Source organism: Tamandua tetradactyla, chromosome 12, assembly GCF_023851605.1.
Source record: "Tamandua tetradactyla isolate mTamTet1 chromosome 12, mTamTet1.pri, whole genome shotgun sequence".
Taxonomy (NCBI): Eukaryota; Metazoa; Chordata; class Mammalia; order Pilosa; family Myrmecophagidae; genus Tamandua; species Tamandua tetradactyla.
In genome coordinates, this window is record NC_135338.1 from 52836223 (window position 1) to 52857467 (window position 21245).

At 33.2% G+C, this 21245-nt stretch overlaps 1 protein-coding gene across 2 annotated transcripts in view; it reads right to left on the reverse strand.

The window, feature by feature from the left end:
* The window catches only part of TRIP11 (thyroid hormone receptor interactor 11), an 85436-nt gene that overhangs the window by 47971 nt on the left and 16220 nt on the right, over positions 1 to 21245 (reverse strand). For both annotated transcript variants that reach the window (XM_077123376.1, XM_077123375.1), the window contains exons 5-13: positions 21098 to 21166; positions 19423 to 19588; positions 18598 to 18960; positions 13868 to 13908; positions 13074 to 13160; positions 10515 to 10727; positions 6882 to 9911; positions 4007 to 4147; positions 3296 to 3489 (exon numbers count right to left, since the gene is read on the reverse strand). In XM_077123376.1, the coding sequence (XP_076979491.1) occupies positions 3296 to 3489; positions 4007 to 4147; positions 6882 to 9911; positions 10515 to 10727; positions 13074 to 13160; positions 13868 to 13908; positions 18598 to 18960; positions 19423 to 19588; positions 21098 to 21166 (4304 nt within the window). The remainder of the gene's footprint in view (positions 1 to 3295; positions 3490 to 4006; positions 4148 to 6881; positions 9912 to 10514; positions 10728 to 13073; positions 13161 to 13867; positions 13909 to 18597; positions 18961 to 19422; positions 19589 to 21097; positions 21167 to 21245) is intronic.

Sequence of the window (21245 nt, forward strand, 5' to 3'; positions counted from 1 at the left end):
AAAGATAGGAATACAAGGGAACTTCCTTAAAATGATAGAGGGAATATATGAAAAACCCACAGCTAATATCATCCTCAATGGGGAAAAATTAAAAACTTTCCCCCTAAGATCAGGAACAAGACAAGGATGTCCACTATCACCACTATTATTCAACATTGTGTTGGAAGTTCTAGCCAAAGCAATTAGACAAGAAAAAGAAATACAAGGCATCAAAATTGGAAAGGAAGAAGTAAAACTATCACTGTTTGCAGACGATATGATACTATACGTCGAAAACCCGGAAAAATCCACAACAAAACTACTAGGCTAATAAATGAGTACAGCAAAGTAGCAGGTTACAAGATCAACATTCAAAAATCTGTAGCATTTCTATACACTAGTAATGAACAAGCTGAGGGGGAACTCAAGAAATGAATCCCATTTACAATTGCAACTAAAAGAATAAAATACCTAGGAATAAATTTAACTAAAGAGACAAAAAACCTATATTAAAAAAACTACAAAAAACTGTTAAAAGAAATCACAGAAGACCTAAATAGATGGAAGGGCATACCGTGTTCATGGATTGGAAGACTAAATATAGTTAAGATGTCAATCCTACCTAAATTGATTTACAGATTCAATGCAATACCAATCAAAATCCCAACAACTTATTTTTCAGAAATAGAAAAACCAATAAGCAAATTTATCTGGAAGGGCAGGGTGCCCCGAATTGCTAAAAACATCTTGAGGAAAAAAAATGAAGCTGGAGGTCTTGCACTGCCTGACTTTAAGGCATATTATGAAGCCACAGTGGTCAAAACAGCATGGTATTGGCATAAAGATAGATATATCGACCAATGGAATCGAATAGAGTGCTCAGATATAGACCCTCTCATCTATGGACATTTGATCTTTGATAAGGCAGTCAAGCCAACTCACCTGGGACAGAACAGTCTCTTCAATAAATGGTGCCTAGAGAACTGGATATCCATATGCAAAAGAATGAAAGAAGACCCATATCTCACACCCTATACAAAAGTTAACTCAAAATGGATCAAAGATCTAAACATTAGGTCTAAGACCATAAAACAGTTAGAGGAAAATGTTGGGAGATATCTTATGAAACTTACAATTGGAGGCGGTTTTATGGACCTTAAACCTAAAGCAAGAGCACTGAAGAAGGAAATAAATAAATGGGAGCTCCTCAAAATTAAACACTTTTGTGCATCAAAGAACTTCATCAAGAAAGTAGAAAGACAGCCTACACAATGGGAGACAATATTTGGAAATGACATATCAGATAAAGGTCTAGTATCCAGAATTTATAATGAGATTGTTCAACTCAACAACAAAAAGACAGCCAACCCAATTACAAAATGGGAAAAAGACTTGAACAGACACCTATCAGAAGAGGAAATACAAATGGCCAAAAGGCACATGAAGAGATGCTCAATGTCCCTGGCCATTAGAGAAATGCAAATCAAAACCACAATGAGATATCATCTCACACCCACCAGAATGGCCATTATCAACAAAACAGAAAATGACAAGTGCTGGAGAGGATGCGGAGAAAGAGGCACACTTATCCACTGTTGGTGGGAATGTCAAAGGGTGCAACCACTGTGGAAGGCAGTTTGGCGGTTCCTCAAAAAGCTGAATATAGAATTGCCATACGACCCAGCAATACCATTGCTGGGTATCTACTCAAAGGACTTAAGGGCAAAGACACAAACGGACATTTGCACACCAATGCTTATAGCAGCGTTATTTACAATTACAAAGAGATGGAAACAGCCAAAACGTCCATCAACAGACGAGTGGCTAAACAAACTGTGGTATATACATACGATGGAATATTATGCAGCTTTAAGACAGGATAAACTTATGAAGCATATAATAACATGGATGGACCTAGAGAACATTATGCTGAGTGAGTCTAGCCAAAAACTAAAGGACAAATACTGTATGGTCCCACTGATGTGAACCGACATTCGAGAATAAACTTGGAATATGCCATTGGTAACAGAGTCCAGCAGGAGTTAGAAACAGGGTAAGATAATGGGCAATTGGAGCGGAAGGGATACAGACTGTGCAACAGGACTAGATACAAAAACTCAAAAATGGACAGCACAATAATACCTAATTGTAAAGTAATCATGTTAAAACACTGAATGAAGCTGCATCTGAGCTATAGATTTTTGTTTTTGTTTTTGTTTTGTTTGTTTGTTTTTTGTCTGTCTGGTTGTTTGTTTGTCTTTTTTTTTTTACTATTGTTATTACTTTTTTTTTTCTCTTTATTAACATTCTATATCTTTTTCTGTTGTGTTGCTAGTTCTTCTAAACCGATGCAAATGTACTAAGAAACGATGATCATGCATCTATGTGATGATGTTAAGAATTACTGATTGCATAGGTAGAATGGTATGATTTCTAAATGTTGGGTTAATTTCTTTTTTTTATTTTTTTCCGTTAATTAATTTAAAAAAATTATAATACACACACACACATATATATAAAAGCACTAAAAAAAGATAAAAAAAAAAAAAAAAGAGTGGCACAAGGGTAGCTCACTGGTAGAATTCTTGCCCGCCATGCATGAAACCCGGGTTCATGTGCTGGACCCTGCAATTCCCCTCCAGCAACCCCTCAAAAAAAACAAAACAAAAAAACAAAAAAAGAGGATCTATGAGAGGGTAGGATGATGGCTTTATGTTCTTTGGGTTTGTTTGATTTTCCTGGAGTGGATAGTAAAATGCTTCTGTAATAAAAGAAAAGCTTTAAAAAAAAAAAAAAACAGAAAACAAGAAAATCTTTTTAATGAAATAAAATTTACAAATATAAAAGACTCAAAAATTCTAATAAATCAAGAGTCAATTGATACTGACCTACGTCTTCACCTTGCTACTTTCTTTCTGTCTTCCCTCTAATACTCATACTCAGTATTAACCTTACATCATTTGACCAAGAATAAAACCACACAAACTAAGTTCTTTAAGAACCTAACAAGCTAATTAAATCAGCCAGAATTTATGTCTAAATTCCTAAAATGATAAGAGGCAATTATGCAGGATGATAATGTTAAGATTCAGAGACCTCAGTGTGAATGTCTAATCTGGTTAAGAGTGTGAAACCTTGTTCAGTGTGACTGTGGGCAGGTTACTAAAGCTCTTTACCCTTCAGTTTCTTCAACTGCAAAATGGAGAGAATAAATTTTATGAGAATAAAAGAAACTACCATATGAAAAATGCTTACCGAGTCTGACACTCAGACATTTTCAATCAGTTAATGCTAAAAAAAAGAAAACAAAAGTTACCTTGCATTTTCCATTGCATTAGAGGATGAAACTAGCTTCTCCTCCAATAGTGTGACTTTCTTTCTTAGGTTAGCCGCTCTATCTTCTGCAGCCAAAGCTTCACGAGTATAAGAATCTTCCGATTCTAAAAGATGGTTACGCAATCTCTCTAGCTCCTGGTTTAAGCGCAATTCTTTGTCACGTAAATGTTTTACCTAGGTAGAGAACATTTCCTTATTTTTCTTCTACAAAATGATCCATCCCTCCCATAAATCACTTTGTTATTGATCTTTTTCCATTATTGAAGCATAATAATTGTATGCTTTTCAAGAAAAAAATCTCTTGAAATCATATGGAATGTTCATCTGGAAGCTTTACTTTGTAAAGATCTCATTCCCTGTGGCTATAATAGAAAATGGAAAAATACAAAGTACTAGGTTCTTTGGAACAGATTGCTTTTTCAGTAAATGTCTCTCTCCTTTTTTGTTTTTTTCATTTTTTATGGGTGGGAAAATTTCTTTATACCCAAAGTATGCCATAGTTTATTTAACTTCTGAAAACTGAAGTAAAATGTACTCTGGGAGATCAAAATCCTACTACAGTACATCAGAGGAAGACTAAGAAAAATCACATGAGATAAATGCATCTTAATTGATAATCTTTCCTTTTTTCTTACTTAATAGTTATTTAACTTAATGTTTAATTCACTGTTCATATAAAGAGAAAGCATACCTCATTCTGTAGGGCATTGTTTTCCATCTGTTTCTGTTTCAGGGCCAATACAACTTGGTCTCTTTCCTGTTGAAACATAACTGTCTTCTCCTGCATTGACTTAACTGCGTTTAAAAGCTGATTTAACTCCCCAGTCTTGCCCTTTTGGAAAGAAATAACTTTAGCTTTAAAGAAAACACATTTTTAAAAAGAAATTTACTTCCTTAGATATTTAATTTAATAATATATTTAACCATGGCAAAGCCATCAATACAGGGAAAGTCTGAAAATCTATCACAGTTTACAGGGCCCTAAGGAGAAATGACAACTAAATATGTGGTAACCTGGACAGAATTCTGGAACAGGAAAAGGACATTTGGTAAAAACTGAGGAAATCTGAATAAAGTATGCACTTTAATTAAAAATATTATACCAATCTGGCTCATTAGTTGTGACGAAGGTACCACAGGAATATAAAATGTTAATAGTTAGGGAAACTGGGTGTAAGGTATATGGAAACTCACTTCTATCTTTGCAACTTTTCTATAAATCTAAAAATATCATAAAAGAAAAAGGTTATTAGAAATTTTTAAAAAATGAAAAGACAAAATCTGATAAAATTTTCTCTCTATATTAAAATGGCTCACAAACGCCCAATTCACCCCAAAAATGTGTATGTACGTGCATGCATATTTCATTAACCACAAAAGTCCTTCCTTTCAGCATACACAATTGTTAGAGAAAGTAACAATTTCAAGTAGCTGGCTGAGGAATGAAGGTGAGTTATTTAACATGCCCAGCCTATTTTAAAAAAACAATTTACAACAGTTTAATGAAAGCAAATCTGGAATGTTGTCTTGCTAGATAGTAATAAAACTTCTTAGTGAATGCATTCCACACAAGTGCAATATATTAACAATGGCAGAAAAAGGTAACTCTTCATTGCAGCAGTAAGGCCATGAGTTAAAGACAGCTGGAATACTCAAAAGCACAAAATAGCATCAGGCTGTTTAGAACTAAGTCTTGTCCCTCTATTAAATATGCATATCAAATGAATCTATTTATAGTTTAATATTATTTAAACTCTTCATGTAAACTTTCCATTTCTTTAAGAATTATAATTAGTCCTGTCTTTTTTTAAATCACTGATTACAAAATGCAAAACCATCTGTTCCTTTTATCTTACCCCTTCTTGGATAGTGAAGCCAAAATATTCCAAATAGTTTTTTAATTAAAAATTTTTTCATACTACAGAGAAAGAGCAAATGCTTGAGAAATAGATTTGATGATCTGCGTTGACAACATCCCTTTGTGCACCCCCCCAAAAAAGATGTTATTACATTCAAAATATAGTCGAAAGTCCTCTACAATTATATATGGTGAACTGAAAGAAATTTATTTATTTATACCAATTACCCTCAAGTAATACAACATTTAAGGATTACTTTCTTACCTTAGGGAAGCCTCCTAAAAGGTAGGCAAGCCTTACCAAAAATATGTACTTTAGACCTATAAACGTTAATGAATGGAATGAAATAATACAATATGCTAAAATTACAAGAGCAAAAAATATAGAAACCAGAATACTTCATTGTTCTCCATTCTTCTGTCATACTCCTACAACAATAAGACAGTATACCCAGTTTTGGTTAGTGAGCAATAGAAAGACTCTAGAAGTCTTTTTCTCACCAATTATGGACAGAACAGTACCACTAATGTGATGAGGCAATATCTGAAAAGAGAACACATCAACATTGACTATCAGTGTACCTACTTAATCAGGTAACAAGGGGGGAAATAAGTTAAGTTTTCACACTTTAATCCAAGAACTTAATTGGCAAAAAAAAAAAAAAATTAAATGATTTTGTGTTTTGTATCTACATGTAAACACTCAATAGGTAAGTGTTGACTGTTCTATTGTTGTGCCTATCTTCTCTTCTCCAAATTTCTACTACTAAAAGTATGGAAACCACAGTGAAAGGGCACTACAAACAAGCCCCACATAGCACATAACATAATATGATACAATAGGGGGTCATCAATAGATTCTTATCAAATGAACTGCATGTAAATTTTTAAATACATGAAATGCTACTAACACTTTTAGTAGAGCAGCACATGTACTAAGGGTAATACCTGGTTCCTGAAACTTCTGTTTTATACACACACATATACATACACACAGGTGTTTACTGGGTGTCAATGTAAAATGTATTTCGTACTGCAGATCATATTTAAGGCATAGTGTAACATGTTTCACAGTTTCCTTTACATACAAGAAGTTTGAAACGTTAACCATTACTAGCAGCTACTGAACTATACCTAAAATTTGGTCAAATTCTAGTGACTTCAAAATCCTCTCTTGTTATGGTATATATAATCTTTTTTTCTCTATTACTGTTTTCTTTTTCTGTTGTCTTTTTATTTCTTTTTCTAAATCGATGCAAATGTTCTAAGAAATGATGAATATGCAACTATGTGATGATATTAAGAATTACTGATTGTATATGTAGAATGGAATGATATCTTAATGCTTTGTTAATTTTTTTAATCAATAAAAAAAATCCTCTCTTGTGACACTTCTATTTTCTAAAGAAAAATATTAATTGAATTAATTAAATTCTTTTTTCTCATTAACAGAGTATAAAAATTAATCTAGTACTAAAAATATTTAGAAATATCTAATTATTTGCAGAAGAAACTTCTAGATGCCTCTGAAGAAATGTATTTAAAATGAGTCACAATACCTTGAAATAAATATTTCTAAAATGAATAATGTATTATTTCTCTTCAAAGACAACATCAATAACATCAATCAATCAAGTAAATAACACATTTTAAAAAATCTCCTTCTCCATCTCAAACTTTTCTCCACAATACTCTATCCAAAACATACCTGTTCCTTTTCTTTCAATAGCTGTTCAAAAGCAAGAGTCTTCTCCTTCATTGCCTGGCATTCAATTTCCCTTTCTCGCAGCATCATAGAAAACTTCATATTAGTCTCTTGTAATGCTTGATATTCTGTTTCCTTTTCTCTGTATGTTTCCACTATTTTTTCATTTTCCTCTTTTAGCTTACAAATGTCCATTTCTAAAATTAATATTCTCTCCTTTAGATTTGTTACTGCCTGCTTCAAAAGTTCATTTTCGTTCACTTTGTTAGTGAAATTTTCATTTAAAGAAAGTAACTGGTCACTGTTGGCTTTGATTAAGAGGTCTTTTTCCTTAAGTAAATTCTGTAAAACATCTTGTTTTTCCTTTATCTGCTTTATTTCTGAATCAGTTTGTTCCTGTTCTTTTTTTTCTAGCTCTGAGGTGGCAGCAATAGAATCAGATAATCTAAGATTATTTTCCTGGAGAGTTTTAATTGTTGCATCTTTCTCCTGCAGTGATCTTTTTAACTCTTCTATCTCTTGTTGAAGTAATTTAGAAGACTCGCTCAGTATATCAGACTTAACTGCTTTAAGAGATTCTGTTGACTGTGAAGCAAGTGATGGTTCAGAAGAGAGCTGTGGCAAAATAATATCAAGTTTTCCTAAAAGAAGATCCTTGGTATTGCAAAGCTGCCCTAGGCTGTGCTGAACTTGTACTAATTCCTGACGAACACTTTTGAGTTTGGTTTCATTCTGCTCATACCTTTGGATTAGGCCAGTATAGTCTTTCTGTAATTTAGAATTATTATCACTGTCAACCAAAACCTGGGCTTGAAGTTGATGAAGTTCTTCCTGTAGTTGGGCTGACTCATGCTGCATATTTTGTACAGTGGTCATTACTTGTTGTTTCCATTCTTCCATTTTCTTCACTTGCTGTTTTAGTTTATCACGTTCTTGTAGAAGCTCCTCGAACTGATTACTATTAACGCCTCCAAGCTCATTACCTGTGGTGGATGTCTGTAAAACAGTCAATAAAGTCTGACATTTCTGACTTAATGCATCTATTTCAATGTCTTTTTCTCGAATGATACGTGATAAATTCTGAACAGTTTCTCTAAACATATCCTGACCAGTACTTTCAACTCTAGTGGATAACTTTTTATTCTCATCTTGCAGCTTAATAAGGGCTGCTTCTTTGGCAGCAACTATGTCCATTATTTTGTGATATTCTGTTTTTAGGTGGCTATTTTCCCTAGTCTTCTCATTTAAAACAGCCAACACTTGTTCTCTTTCCATAGCATAGGTGTGTAGTTGTTGTTGAAGGTAAACAACATCCTGGGTATACGTAGCTGAAGACATTCTTGCATGAAGAGCTTTTATCTCCAAATCTTTCTGCTGGATAATCTGAGTTAGTTTACCAACCTCATCTTTCGACAGTTGATCAATCTGTTTTGTTAAAGAGATATTCTTTTCATTTAGAAGTTTAATTTCCATTTCTCGTTCTTTTATCCCTTTTACTAATCTTTCAGTTTCGGCTTTAGATAAATCATGCTTTTCACTTCCATTTTCAATATTAAGGCTCTGAACTTTGGTTTCTGCAAAAATATCAGAATTCTCTGTTTGAATGCCCTGCCTTTCTTCATGCAACTGTGTTCTGACTTGTTCAATTGTTTCTTGTAAATTTCTAATTTCCTCATCTTTCTCTAAGAAGAGCTGGGTGTGTGTGGTATTCATTTGCTCATGTTGGTATTTAAACTCATCCATTTCCTTTTTCAGTTCCTGTAAAGACTGAAGTATTTGCATCTTACTTTGGTTCTGATCTTCAATTATTTTCTGATGATGTTTTATTTCCTCTTCAAGAGTACTCTTTATTATATTCAGCTGAGACACTTCAGCTTCCAGTTCCATGATAATTTCTAGGGTTTTGGGCTCAGTCACAAGTGGAGCGCGACTTTGCTGTTCCCTCAGCCGTTCCAGCTCTTCTTTCAGGTGATTGTTTTCTTCTTTCATGGATGCAAGAATTCTGTCTTTTTCCTCTACAGTTTGCTGTAAAATTTCATTTTTCTTTAAAGCTTGAGTATATTTATCTAATTCTTCCTGAAGCTCTGAACTTCTTCCTTTAAGTTTTTCAATAAAAATTTCTTTCTCTTTTATAAGTTGGGCCAATTGCTTTTGCTCTTCTAAACTAGATGATAAAATTCCCTTCGTTACTTTATGATCAGCATCCATCTGTTCAATATTCTTTTTGAGATCTAATATTTCAAAGTCTTTCTCTTGACTGAGTTTAATTAAATGCTCATGTTCTAGCTGTAAGGCAGAACTATTCACATTATGGGCATTTGATAGTTCTCCAATGGTTTGTTCATACTTGTTTGCTTCTTCCAACAGCCTCCTTTTGGCCTGACACAATTCCGCTTCTAACTGTCCTTTTTCCATTTTTAGAGCCTCCACAATGGCATTTTTCTCCAGAGAAAGTTTATCATTACCAGCAACAGTTTCTTCCAACTGATGTCTTACATCTTCACATACTAAAACCAACTTTTCATTTTCCATTTTGAGATCAAAAGCAAGTTTCTTTAAGTTTTCGTTCTGCTGTTTCATTTCTGAAAGATTTTGCTTTAAGTTTCTAACTTCAGCTTCCCTTTCTTGAAGTAAATCACCCTTAAAATTACTGTTAGAGTCTTGCTTAAGAAACTGAGTTAACTCATTCCTGACACTAGAAAGTTCCTCCTCATTTTTTCTAATAAATTCCTTAAGCTCAACATTCTCCTTCTGAATATTTAAATTATTGTTTTGTAGTTTATTTAGCTGATCTACCAGTTCTTCTACTTTGTCTTCAAGCTTCTCTTTGGTTGAATGCATATTATTAAGAACCAACTCACTTTGAATTAGCTTTTCAATCTGTATATCCAATTCCTTACTAATGTTCATTTTATCATCTTGAAGTTGACAAACTCTCTTTTTTTCATCATCCAAATCTTGTTTTAATTTACTAATGATGTTATCCCCTTCATTTTGCTGTTTTGATAGTTGCTCTTTCATAAAAATCATGTGCTGGAAAAAAATTAATTTGCATGGTAACTAAAACATTCACTTCAGTAACTAAAGAAAATTTTGTAAAATTTCATATGTAATAGAATAATACTGATATTTCTAATCCTCAATCAAAATAACTCATTTTTTAATCCCAACATCACCTATAAAATTATCTACTAGTACTTATAGCAAATCCCTTTTACCCTTTTAAAGATAAAAATTTAAAACCAAAGAGGTAAATGACATATACAGGTTGTTTATTTTCTACTCTTAAACACTAGAGTAAGGGTCAGCAAACTATGGCCACTGGACCAAAATGGATCCACTACCTGCTTTTGTAAATAACATTTTACTGGAACATAGCCTCACTCATTCATTTAAGTACTGTCTGTGATATTTAGTACTACCTAAATATAAAGCATAAAATAAGATAGTAAAATGTCTACTATCTAAATATAAGGCACAAAATATTTGCTATCACTTTACAGAAGAAGTTTGCCAGTCTATGACATCAATGACTGAAAATATTACTTAAATTACACTCATCATTTTTGCTTGTTAATCTGGCGCTTATCTATTGAGTAAGCATACACTACCTCACTGTCTTTGTTACAATGTTACCTTTGTAGCTTCCTGGTTCTGCCTGTTCAATTCTTCCAAGTCAGTCACCAGTATTTCCTTTTCTGTAATACTTTGATTAAGTTCTTGCTCCTTTGCTTCCAAAGTAAGTGTCAAATCCTTTAATTGTGAATCCAAATTCATGTCTCTTGTAGCTGTATTTTTAATTATGTCAAATTCATTGTTCAATTTTAAAAGTGATAGCTGAAGTTCTTCCTTAAATGATAAAGGGGGAGAAAGCAACATGTAAATTGGAAGAAGAGAAAACAAAAGATTAAAAATATATATAAACAGGGTTCATTTCTCAGTGACTGCCCATGCCCCCCCAAAAAATATATATATACATATATATAAACATTAATGTGCAATTTTATCTGCAGCTTCCAGCAAAACATTTCTATAACTCTAGAAAAGATGAAGTGATTATAAGTTTGTCTTCTAGTACCAACGTTTTCTTCCTACAAAACTTTTCCATTTGAAAGCCTTTCCTATCCAGCTCCTACTGAGGCTTTCTTTCTATCTCTCCTCCCCCTCCTACTACCTCCACATACATACTTACAAAAACATCCCAAGTCTTCTATCTCTCTTCACTTCCATTCCCTAACATCCAGTCATCAATAGCCAGAGACACAAATACAAATGTTAAAAATCAATGCTCATTTACTCTAAAATTTTGTCCTCTCTATTGAGACAATAAAAAGGCTTCTTTCCCCTTATTAAAGGATTTTTAAGTCTACCTCCCTTATTACCGGTATCTTTCAGAACATGGAGTCCCTATGTGTCTCCTTCCTTCATTTACCTTCTGACCTGAGCTCTCCTCCCTCAAACCTAACATTCCTAATGATAAATATATATATATATATATAAGAATTTTTTAGCATTTGATGCTATATTATTTGGTATTAAAACTTTCCCTCCCATATTTGCCATACTTCGGGAATGGGACCATTTCCTATGCTTCAACATTATTTCAATTGCTGATTATAATGTTTGTGATTAAATACATATTACTGTAAATTCTTCTTTCATAGACAGAGATTTTTAAAAATCACACCCAATATGGTATATACTGTAAAGCAAACTAAAATTTCAATTTTCCTCTTATAAAAAGCCTACTATATATACTCTATAAAGACCAATCAACACGGTAACATCTGTCAAACAATTTTCATTCTTCCAACTCAAAATTTTATCCAGAACCACAACTGAAAAATGGAAACAGTTTTCTCTTATGTCTTTCTAAAGTTATCTTTCAATTAGGAGAACCACAAATAATTTCCTAGAGTAGATCTTAAGAGCACATAGCCTTGTCGATGTCTCTGGCATTCTTAATGATTGAGTAGTCAGAACTACAGCAGATACAATTAAAGGAAGTGTTACAATGGACTACTGACAACAAAAGAAAGGAGAAACAGTTTTCAGGGTAGCTACAAAATCCAAAAATACCATGAGACAGATACAGGCCCTACAGAATAAATTCAGAGAAGTCAAACTATAAAATAAACCTGAGCCAGTTATAAAAAGGAACATCTGAAAGAGCAAATGCAATGAGTATGAAAACAAATCAGAGAAAATGTATATAATACAGCAAAAAGAGCAACAGCCTAGGGGACATTCTTGGCATTTAATGGGTAAAAAGAATGGGAGCAAGGATTCTATAATGCATAGGACAGTATACACAGCTAAGAATTTGCCAGCAGTGCCCTCTTTGAGAAACAATGCCTATATACTAATATAAAATGATGTCCAGGATACGATGTTAAGATATAGATGGACAATATTTGAAGTTTTTTAAAGAAAGCTATTGACATATATGACCGTACATATATAGCTACAGTCTGGAAAGATATATAAGGAAGTGGTAACAGAGACTGCCTCTGTAGAAAAGGCTAAACACTAAAGGTACAAAAAATACCTCCTAATGTGTGATTTTTTTTTTTTACTTTATGAATTTACTACTTTTTTTAAAAATTGAGAATTTAACTGAATTGAGATACCTCTAACTTATAATACCAGCTTACAACTGTCCTACATTTAAGCACCTGCCTGAGGGAAGAAAATACCTCCAAATGGCGCAAACACAGAAACATTGCCTTATAGAATCCTTGCTACCAACCACATAGCAAAAAATACACTCTCTACCACCGAGAATGTCCCTTTTTTCCCTTCACCACTATGAAAATCCTGTCCACTATGCATCTTCTGACACGCAAAAGCAGTATATACAGTTACTGTAGTAGGTTATTCCAGACCGCCTGACCCATCAGTTATGTTGCTGCTGTCAGAGTATCATCTGTAACCAAAATAAGGTCTTTACATATCTGTTCAACTCATATCTGTGCGCCCACTTGGCCTATCTGTGAATGTGTAACTCTGGCCAGCCTCTCATACTCTGAACCTTACCCAGGTTCTCCAACCTGACCTGCCAAGCATCAATGGGATCAGCTTTATCCTCTGGGTTCTCAATAATTAAACACTCCATTTTGTGATAAAGTTGGCCCTTAGCTGTGATCTATAATACACATACTATTTGAATTCTGCCCCCATTTTTACAGTACCCACCTTTTCTTGACCCAGTAGAGATTTCTCTTTTTCTAAAACCTGAATATGCTTTTTAAGTTTCAGATTGTCTTCTGTGAGATTGTTATCCTACAAAAATGTTAAGAATATGTTTTCAGATAAGTACTGAGACATTTCAAATTGATAAAAAAAGCAGCCAAGCTTTATAATTGTGCATTTCTACTCAATTATTTCTTTAGCGATACATAAAAAATGTAGACATGCAATACTGTCCATATAAAGCCACTCAACTCATTTCACAGCCATTCTTAGAGAGGATTTCTTTACTATATTGAAAAAATATAAGCATACAAAATCATCTGTAATAATTAGAAAAAGAAACAACTCTGAATTTCTTAAGGAAAATCAAATGTATTCATTTTGGTATAGGACCTTTTTCTATTGCCTCTACATATGCAGCATTTGTAAAACTAATCTTTCAAATAGATATACTAGGAAAAACAAAAAAAAAGATAAACTAGGGCAGTGCAACAGTGGCTCAGTGGCAGAATTCTCACCTGCCATGCCAGATACCCAGGTTCCCAGAGCCTGCCTATGTCAAAGAAAGAAAATAAGATATACTAGCACTTTTCAATTATAGATTATTTTAAATTATGCTGATTTATAATGGAAAAATTTTCTTCTATTAATCAGCAAACATAAAATTATTGGGGTGAAAGTTCCTAGGGGCAAGTTCACATGAATGGATAAAAAGCACAAAATAAACAATTGCAATAAATCATAATACATTTTCATAGTAAACTCACACCAAATTTTTTCCCTTAAAATGACTTTACCTGGTTTAAACTGCTCAGTCTCATTATTTCATTTCCAGCATCTGTAAAAACAACAAAAGAATTCATTGACATTTTAAACCTTTAAAATAACAATAATTACCCTTATATTAAACTCAGAAAAGCAATTCTATTAAAATAAAGTACATTTTTTAATATAGCCCTGTTTATTTTTATAAGAAAATAAAAATATAAAGATGTTAGAATTTCCATTTTAACAGGAAATTTTCAATCCTTAAAAATCTGAAAACAGAAGACAATCTTATTAGAAATGTGCTGAAAAGAATACTTCAAATATTTACCGTTTCAGGTTTATTTTTCAAATTTTGATTTTTTTTTTTGTCTGTTAGTTTTCCCTCAATGAAAACACTTTTAAAATACATTTGTTTAGAGTTGGGAGGCTACTCTGGAGGTCACTCTTACACAAGCTTGTAAGACACTGCTACTCTCATAACTTGCCAAATCCCAACCAAAACCATTCCTGCCAATACTAAAGAATTTATATAAGATTCTGCAAAAGTTCCATGCACTGCTATAACTTTTCAGAAACCTACAACCTCCAGATGGGTCCCTGGCCCAGGTAAGTCCTGAAATACAGAGTGGCTAGTCTTTCCAGAACATCAACTAGTTCCATCCCCAATCCCATATTTTTGACAGCCACTCCCAACATGAAAAAGTTAGAATGGCCATAGCCCAAATATCCCTAAAGAGGGAGAGAAAGATCAAAAGTGATGGTAGAGTTATACTGACAAGGTTAAGTTTAACAAATGAGTATGAGTGCTGAATCAGTATATTGATACTTCTTTTAGTCTCTAGTACCTTAGAGCAGCTAGAAATAAAAACCTAAAATTGTGGAATTGTAACCTATACCAAACTCTGAAATCTATTCTATAACTAATTGTTACAATGTACTTTGAAATTTATTGCATTTTTGTATATACGTTATTTTTCACAAAAAAAGATAGGGAAGAGTATAATAGAGAAGATAGGATTTAACAAATGAGTATGATTGCTGAATCAATATATTGCTATTTTTTTTGGTCTCCAGTGTCTTGGAACAGCTAGAAGAAAAAATGAAAAATCATGGAACTGTAACCCATACCAAACTTTAAAATCTGCTGTATAAGTACTTGTTAAAATGTACTTGGAAATTTATTGCTTTTTTGCATGTATATTATTTTTCATAATTAAAAAAGGAAAAAAATACATTTGTTTACACTGAATTAAGAGGATCGAATTTTTATTTCCCTTTAATTAAATCATTTACTAGTTACATGATTTGAAAGTGAAAACTGGTCCTATTTAAAGGCTGATTGTGAAGAGAGAGTACTAGCAGACACTGCTTAAAGGGGACCATTAGTAGCAGTTGGCTTAACTTCAACTTCTAAACTACTTTTGAAAATGTAAATATATAGCTTACTTTTATGTAATATATATGGCGAATTCAGATTTTTCTGCACAATATTTTGAATGTGAGATAATTGTCAAGGCTAAGTGTCTTTTTTTTGCATGGGTAGGCACTAGGAATTGAACCCAGGTCTCTGGCATGGGAGGCAAGAACTCTGCCTGCTGAGCCACCATGGCCTGCCCAAGGCTAAGTGTCTTTTAACAAAAAAAATTTTCAGTATTTTAAATTAAGTTTTGTAAAGTAATATATTTGTGAATTAAAATTTTTGAAACAATTAGAATTCATTTAATATTGTATAGAAGATGCTATTAAAACATAGGAAGAGGGCGGTGCAACAGGGGCTCAAGTGGCAGAATTCTCGCTTTCCATACTGGAGACCCGGGTTCAATTCTCGGTGCCTGTCTATATAAAAAATAAGCAAATAAATAAAACATAAGAAGAGTATTTTAATCCAAAAGAATTTGGCTTTTCTACCTCAATTGCAGGTGTTTGTTTGCCTTTATAAAACTGTTGCAAATAGAAAAAAATAGAATAAATATCTATTTTTGGAGTAACATCACTATTTAAACATTTTTACATAGATTGGTGTTTGAAAATTTGCCACTTCAGGCTAATATTTCCTGTTTTTGACTTTTTAAATTAAACATGTCTTTGCTACTGTTTAAAAAAAAAGAAAATAGAGTACATGACATAAAGGAAAAAGATAATGACTTTTTAATTATATAGTTCTCTGAATGTTACAACTGTTTGTAAATGCTGTTCATCTCATGTAAATATAGAAATAATATAAGCATTCTCACAATATATTCACAAAATTATAAAAAATAATAATAAAGTATATTTATAAGCACACAACTAGTGAGCACAAACAGTTGTGAATGAAACATATTTTTACTGTACCTAAGAAATCATACTATTAATGAAAGTTAAAAACCAAGTTAAAATCTAATTTTATAGAGTAGTATAAGAAAGAATAACTGCATTCTGAATGAGTTATAAGCATTGCCTTGAAAAAATATTAACAACAACTTATGTTTCAAAATGACTCTAAGGTTAAGGGGGGACTTCAAAAATTTACATGTAATAATATAATAATCTCTCAATTAACTAAAATAATTTAGACATTACTGCTGACAAAAACACCATTAACTCTATTATGGGTAGATCCATAAATAGAAGAGTTTCTGGAAGAGGAGCACAAAAACAGAATACTATGAATTCAGCCAAAGTAACTCATTTAATATTCAATCAAGAAACAGTAATTGATCATTTACTAGGAGTCCAGATACTCCACAACAAGATGGAAAAATTTAGTCGTCACTCTCAAGGAGTTTACAACTCAGAGGGGAAGACAAACACATTTATGATTACAATACAGCGACACAAGGAGCACAAGGTGCTGGTGAGAGCAAAATGGAGAAGCACCTAATCCAGACTAGGAGAGAAAGGTACTGCACCAGGAAGGCAGCAGCACCTCCCAGTGGAGGTACCTAAACTGAATTTTAATATATTAAGAGTTAGCTGACAGAAAGGTAGAAAGACACTCCACACAGAGAGAGCAGCAAATGCAAAGGCAACTGAGCTAAGAGAGGCATTGCTGATTTAAAGAGCTACAAAAAGTTCAGTATGGCTATACTTAGAATGTTAGGAGAATGGGAAGGCTTGAAACTGAAGAGGCATACATGAAAATCATGAAGGACATTATAGGCCCATATAAGACATTTAGACTTTATCCTTAAGTCCATAGAGGGCCACAAAGTTCTAAAAGTAGGGGAATACCCTGCTTTGCACTTTTGAAAAATCATTCTGGCTGCAAAATGAAAAAGAAAAATAGATTGAACAAGGAATCACGAGACCAGTAACAATGCTTACATCTGCAAGACGCTTGTAAAGGGAACTTGGTGGTTAGTAACTCATATAATACTCATTATAACTATGAGGAAGACAGTATTATTTCAATCTAACAGAGAAAAAACCAAGGCCCAGGAATGTTAACTAACTTAACCAGTGGCAGTTAGTTACTGATCGATTTTTCTTCCAACCCAGTCATGTTCTTAACCATTGGCCTATTCTGCACCATTAAGAAATTATGAGTGGCTAAAGCAAATCAGTGGTAATGGAGATGGTAAATGGGGTGGGTAAGGACAGTAGGTTTGTTTTTTAAGTAAATAAAATTCATATAGAATTACCCAATATGTATAATTAATTAGTTTTTTTTAAAAGAAGTGCTACTTTGATTGAAGCTAAGTGAGAATGATATCTAGAATTCCTTTGCCTGTATGGCAGCTCCAAGGATTGAGGTATCTGTGAGAAATCCTAGAACTTCTCTGCGATATAATCCTAAAATATCACTAAGCCAGAGAAGCCAAGGAGTTAGAACTTACAGGACTTGCTAGGAGATGACTTCCCCAGCTTTCTGCTTTGGATGACTGGTAAACACTACCAACCACTAAGGTAAGGAAAGGAAGCGGAAAAGGACATGATGACTTTACTTTGAACATAACTTTAATGTGACTATCCATGTGATGTGAAGAGAGCCGGCCATCCAAGGTAGAAACTCATATAAAGACCTGGGCAAGGAAGACAGATGTGGACTGGGAAACACATAAGGGCTGGAAAGCTCGAGAGCAGGAATGAATGAGTTCCTAATGAATGTTGTAAGAAGAAGACACAGTAAAAAACAAAAGGAATCTTTTCAGCTGAAGAGCTCCAATTATGTTTTCCTGGCATGAATGAACACTGGAGTTGGGTATATTTCATTCAGTACTTACTTTTTGTGGCACAAAACACTGGTATAATATACTAAATACCATCCAGAGCACAGAAAACAGTGGAAGACCCATGACTCTTATCACTCGGGCCTTTGTTAAGATACAGGCAAGATTATTTCAAAAGAAAACACAAATTATTGGAGAAGGAAGGCTGTACTCAGTAACAAACAGAAGTGTTTGATTCTATACAGATTAACAGAAACAGACCCATACTTCCTCACAAAAATGTCTAGTACACAAATATTTCTCAGAAATCTACATGGCCTCCTAAATCAACAAGTTCCATGCAAATACTGAAAGGATGAGAAAGGAAGTTGAGAGACACCTAGCTTAACTGTTTTTCAGTAGACAATTGCTATTTGCCATCTATTAACTGTGACGGTGAATTCAAAACAAACATTCCTACTCAAATTCCATAGTCACTTCCATGCGTACTCCATTTCCAGGAAGAATATTCAGTTAATCACGTGTTTATTTCTTAGGCCATTCTGTCTCTGAAAACAACTAATATGCAATGAAATACCAATGTGAAATAAGTTCCAAATATTTTATACCAGTCAGAGCTTGTTGTAGTCTGAACACTTCTTCCATTGATGTACTCTGTGGGAGAATTCTTTCCTTTCCTGTCACAGTATCACTTTGCTTCGTAACATAAGGTTGCAATTTACTACATTCCAGTTTCAGTTTCTCACATTCTTCAATTATCTGTCTCTTTTCCACATTTAACAGTTCTTGTTCTCTCCTCAAAACATCTCTTTCATTTTCTACAGAAGTTAATTTTTTATTTATGTCTTTTACTTGATCCTGTACTTCTTCAAGTTTTTTTGCAGACTCTACTTTTTCAGTATGTAGCACATGAATAGTTTTTTGCATCTCATGAATTTTAGAGTGGTCAGTTACTTCAACTCCTGCACCACCTAAAACAAAGAAAAATAAAGGTCATCAACTGTCAAGTACCAAGAAATATACCTACATATTACTAACAGACTTAATAGGCTTCAGAACTTGAAAGGCTTAAAAAGAAAAGTCAAAAATTACTATAATAGACTAAGCACTTTTTTTAAATAGGAAAGCTATTATTTGAATTAACTACTAAAAAGCCTATATATCCAAGTTTGAAAGAAACTGAAAATATCGCTAATCATTTATGACCACTAAACAATGGAAAGAAATCTATGAATTATAACTTTACCACCAAAGCAAAAGGATCTTTTCATTTTTGCCAAAATCTTGAATATACTGGCAGCCACTGCAATTTTTTTGTAGACTAGGAGAATTCATCTAGCTCATGTTTACAGCAGTGTCCTGGTGTTAAGAGTGCTAGGTTTATCATTAATTATGTCATCTAAAATGTTAAAACTGGTAATAAAAACAAGAACCTTGCTGTAACAGATTTTCAAGTTCTTCAATTCGTTCTTTATAGTCACTTAATTCTTCACGATGCCGGCGACTTATTTCTGTCAATTTCTGTTGATGTGCATCCTGCAATACTGACATTTCATGTTGATGGTCATCAATTCCCTGACTTAGATTCTGTTTAAGTTCCTTAAAAAATAGAAACATAAAATTAACATATTTATTATGATCCCTAGGTTTACATTAGCTATTTATATTACTATTTTCCTAAGTCCATATTATTAAAAATAATTCTCAGAAAGCGCTAAGACTAAAAAAAATTTTAACACAGGTTCAAAATCAGGAAGATTCTGAAAGACTCTACCCTCATCTTTCTTGGACTTTCAGGGCAGTTTCTCTATTTTAAATGCAAGAAAAAAACTGAAACAAAAGGCAAGCAAAAAAAAATATTTTTTTCCTTAGTATCTGTGACCATGAGTTTCTCTTCCTCCTAACGACACATCCCACCAATACCAGTGTCAACCACTGGCCAATCTGCACCTGTTGTCCTATTAGTCTTATTCTTCCCTCACTTGGACTTTCTTTCTATCAGTTTTGATGGCTTCCCAAACTGTCAACAGAGGTGCTCTGTCAAGCAAATTGAGTCCACCAATCTCTTTCTCAGAAATGTGCATCTTCAGCTGAGGCCTCAAAGGGAAACTTGTTGGTCTGAAAGCATTATGATAGCTGCACCCTGAAGAGAGACTGCCCACTGTGTCTCGCTACCCAGATCCCTGACACAGTTCCCATCTTTGTCCTTCTTGAGGCCAGAGTGATCAACTCCTTCAATCCTGGAGACTACATTAGGTTTTCCCAGTAAATCCTCTTTTACTTTACTTAGGGACAGATTTTGTTGCTTTTAACAAGAATTCTAATCTAGAAATAAGCTTTTATTTCCTGAGAAAACAAGTGAAAGTTATTCTTTAATCCTATGCATTTTCTATATGCCAAGAACTGGGCTAAAAGCTTATATTTAATCCCTAAGAAATCCTATAAGATAGGTATTATGATTAATATTATAAATATTTTCTATTTGATGAGAAAATAGAAGCTTAGAAAGGTTAATTAACTTATCCAAAGTAGCACAGCTGGCAAATAGCAGAGCTAGAATTCAAACGCAGGTCTGATTCTGGAACCCACCCATGCTAGTACTGTAATAATACTAAAACAAAAAACTGAAAATTCTGTATCTGACAATAATTTGCAGATTAAAAACAATCCATGGCCAGTGATAAATATATGTAGCTAAGGCTTTTCTTAAAACAAAAGCAAAATTCTAACTCTAAGGTGAAATAATATTTTACAATGAATAGTATTAGCATTTTATTTGATGGATACCCTTTAACCTTAAACCCTGAAATTTCAGCAATCTCAGGATTCTGGTTTAGTAAAAACAGTTCTAAGAGATACAGGAGAAAGTACAGACTTAAAAAATAAATGCTACTTAGTAAATAAATGTTCAAAACTAAATGATTTTGGAAAGTGATATGTTTATATCCCTTGTTATAAAGAATAAAGAACATACAAAATTTGAAAAAGAAATAAATGGCATAACGTCTATCATTACTTTCATAACTGAGCCTTTTACTAATTTAGACTTAAACCTTTAATAAGCAAATTTTTATATATAATAACTAATTTTCCAACAATCTTTCTTACCTGGATAGTATTTTGCAGTTTGCAGATTTCATTTTGATCAGAGTTATTTGCTCCTTGTGCTTTAGCAGTCTAGATCAGAAAAAAAGAATTAGAAAAACATATTGATTTTCTTATAAAATAGAAAGTCACAAATTAATTTTATTAAGAT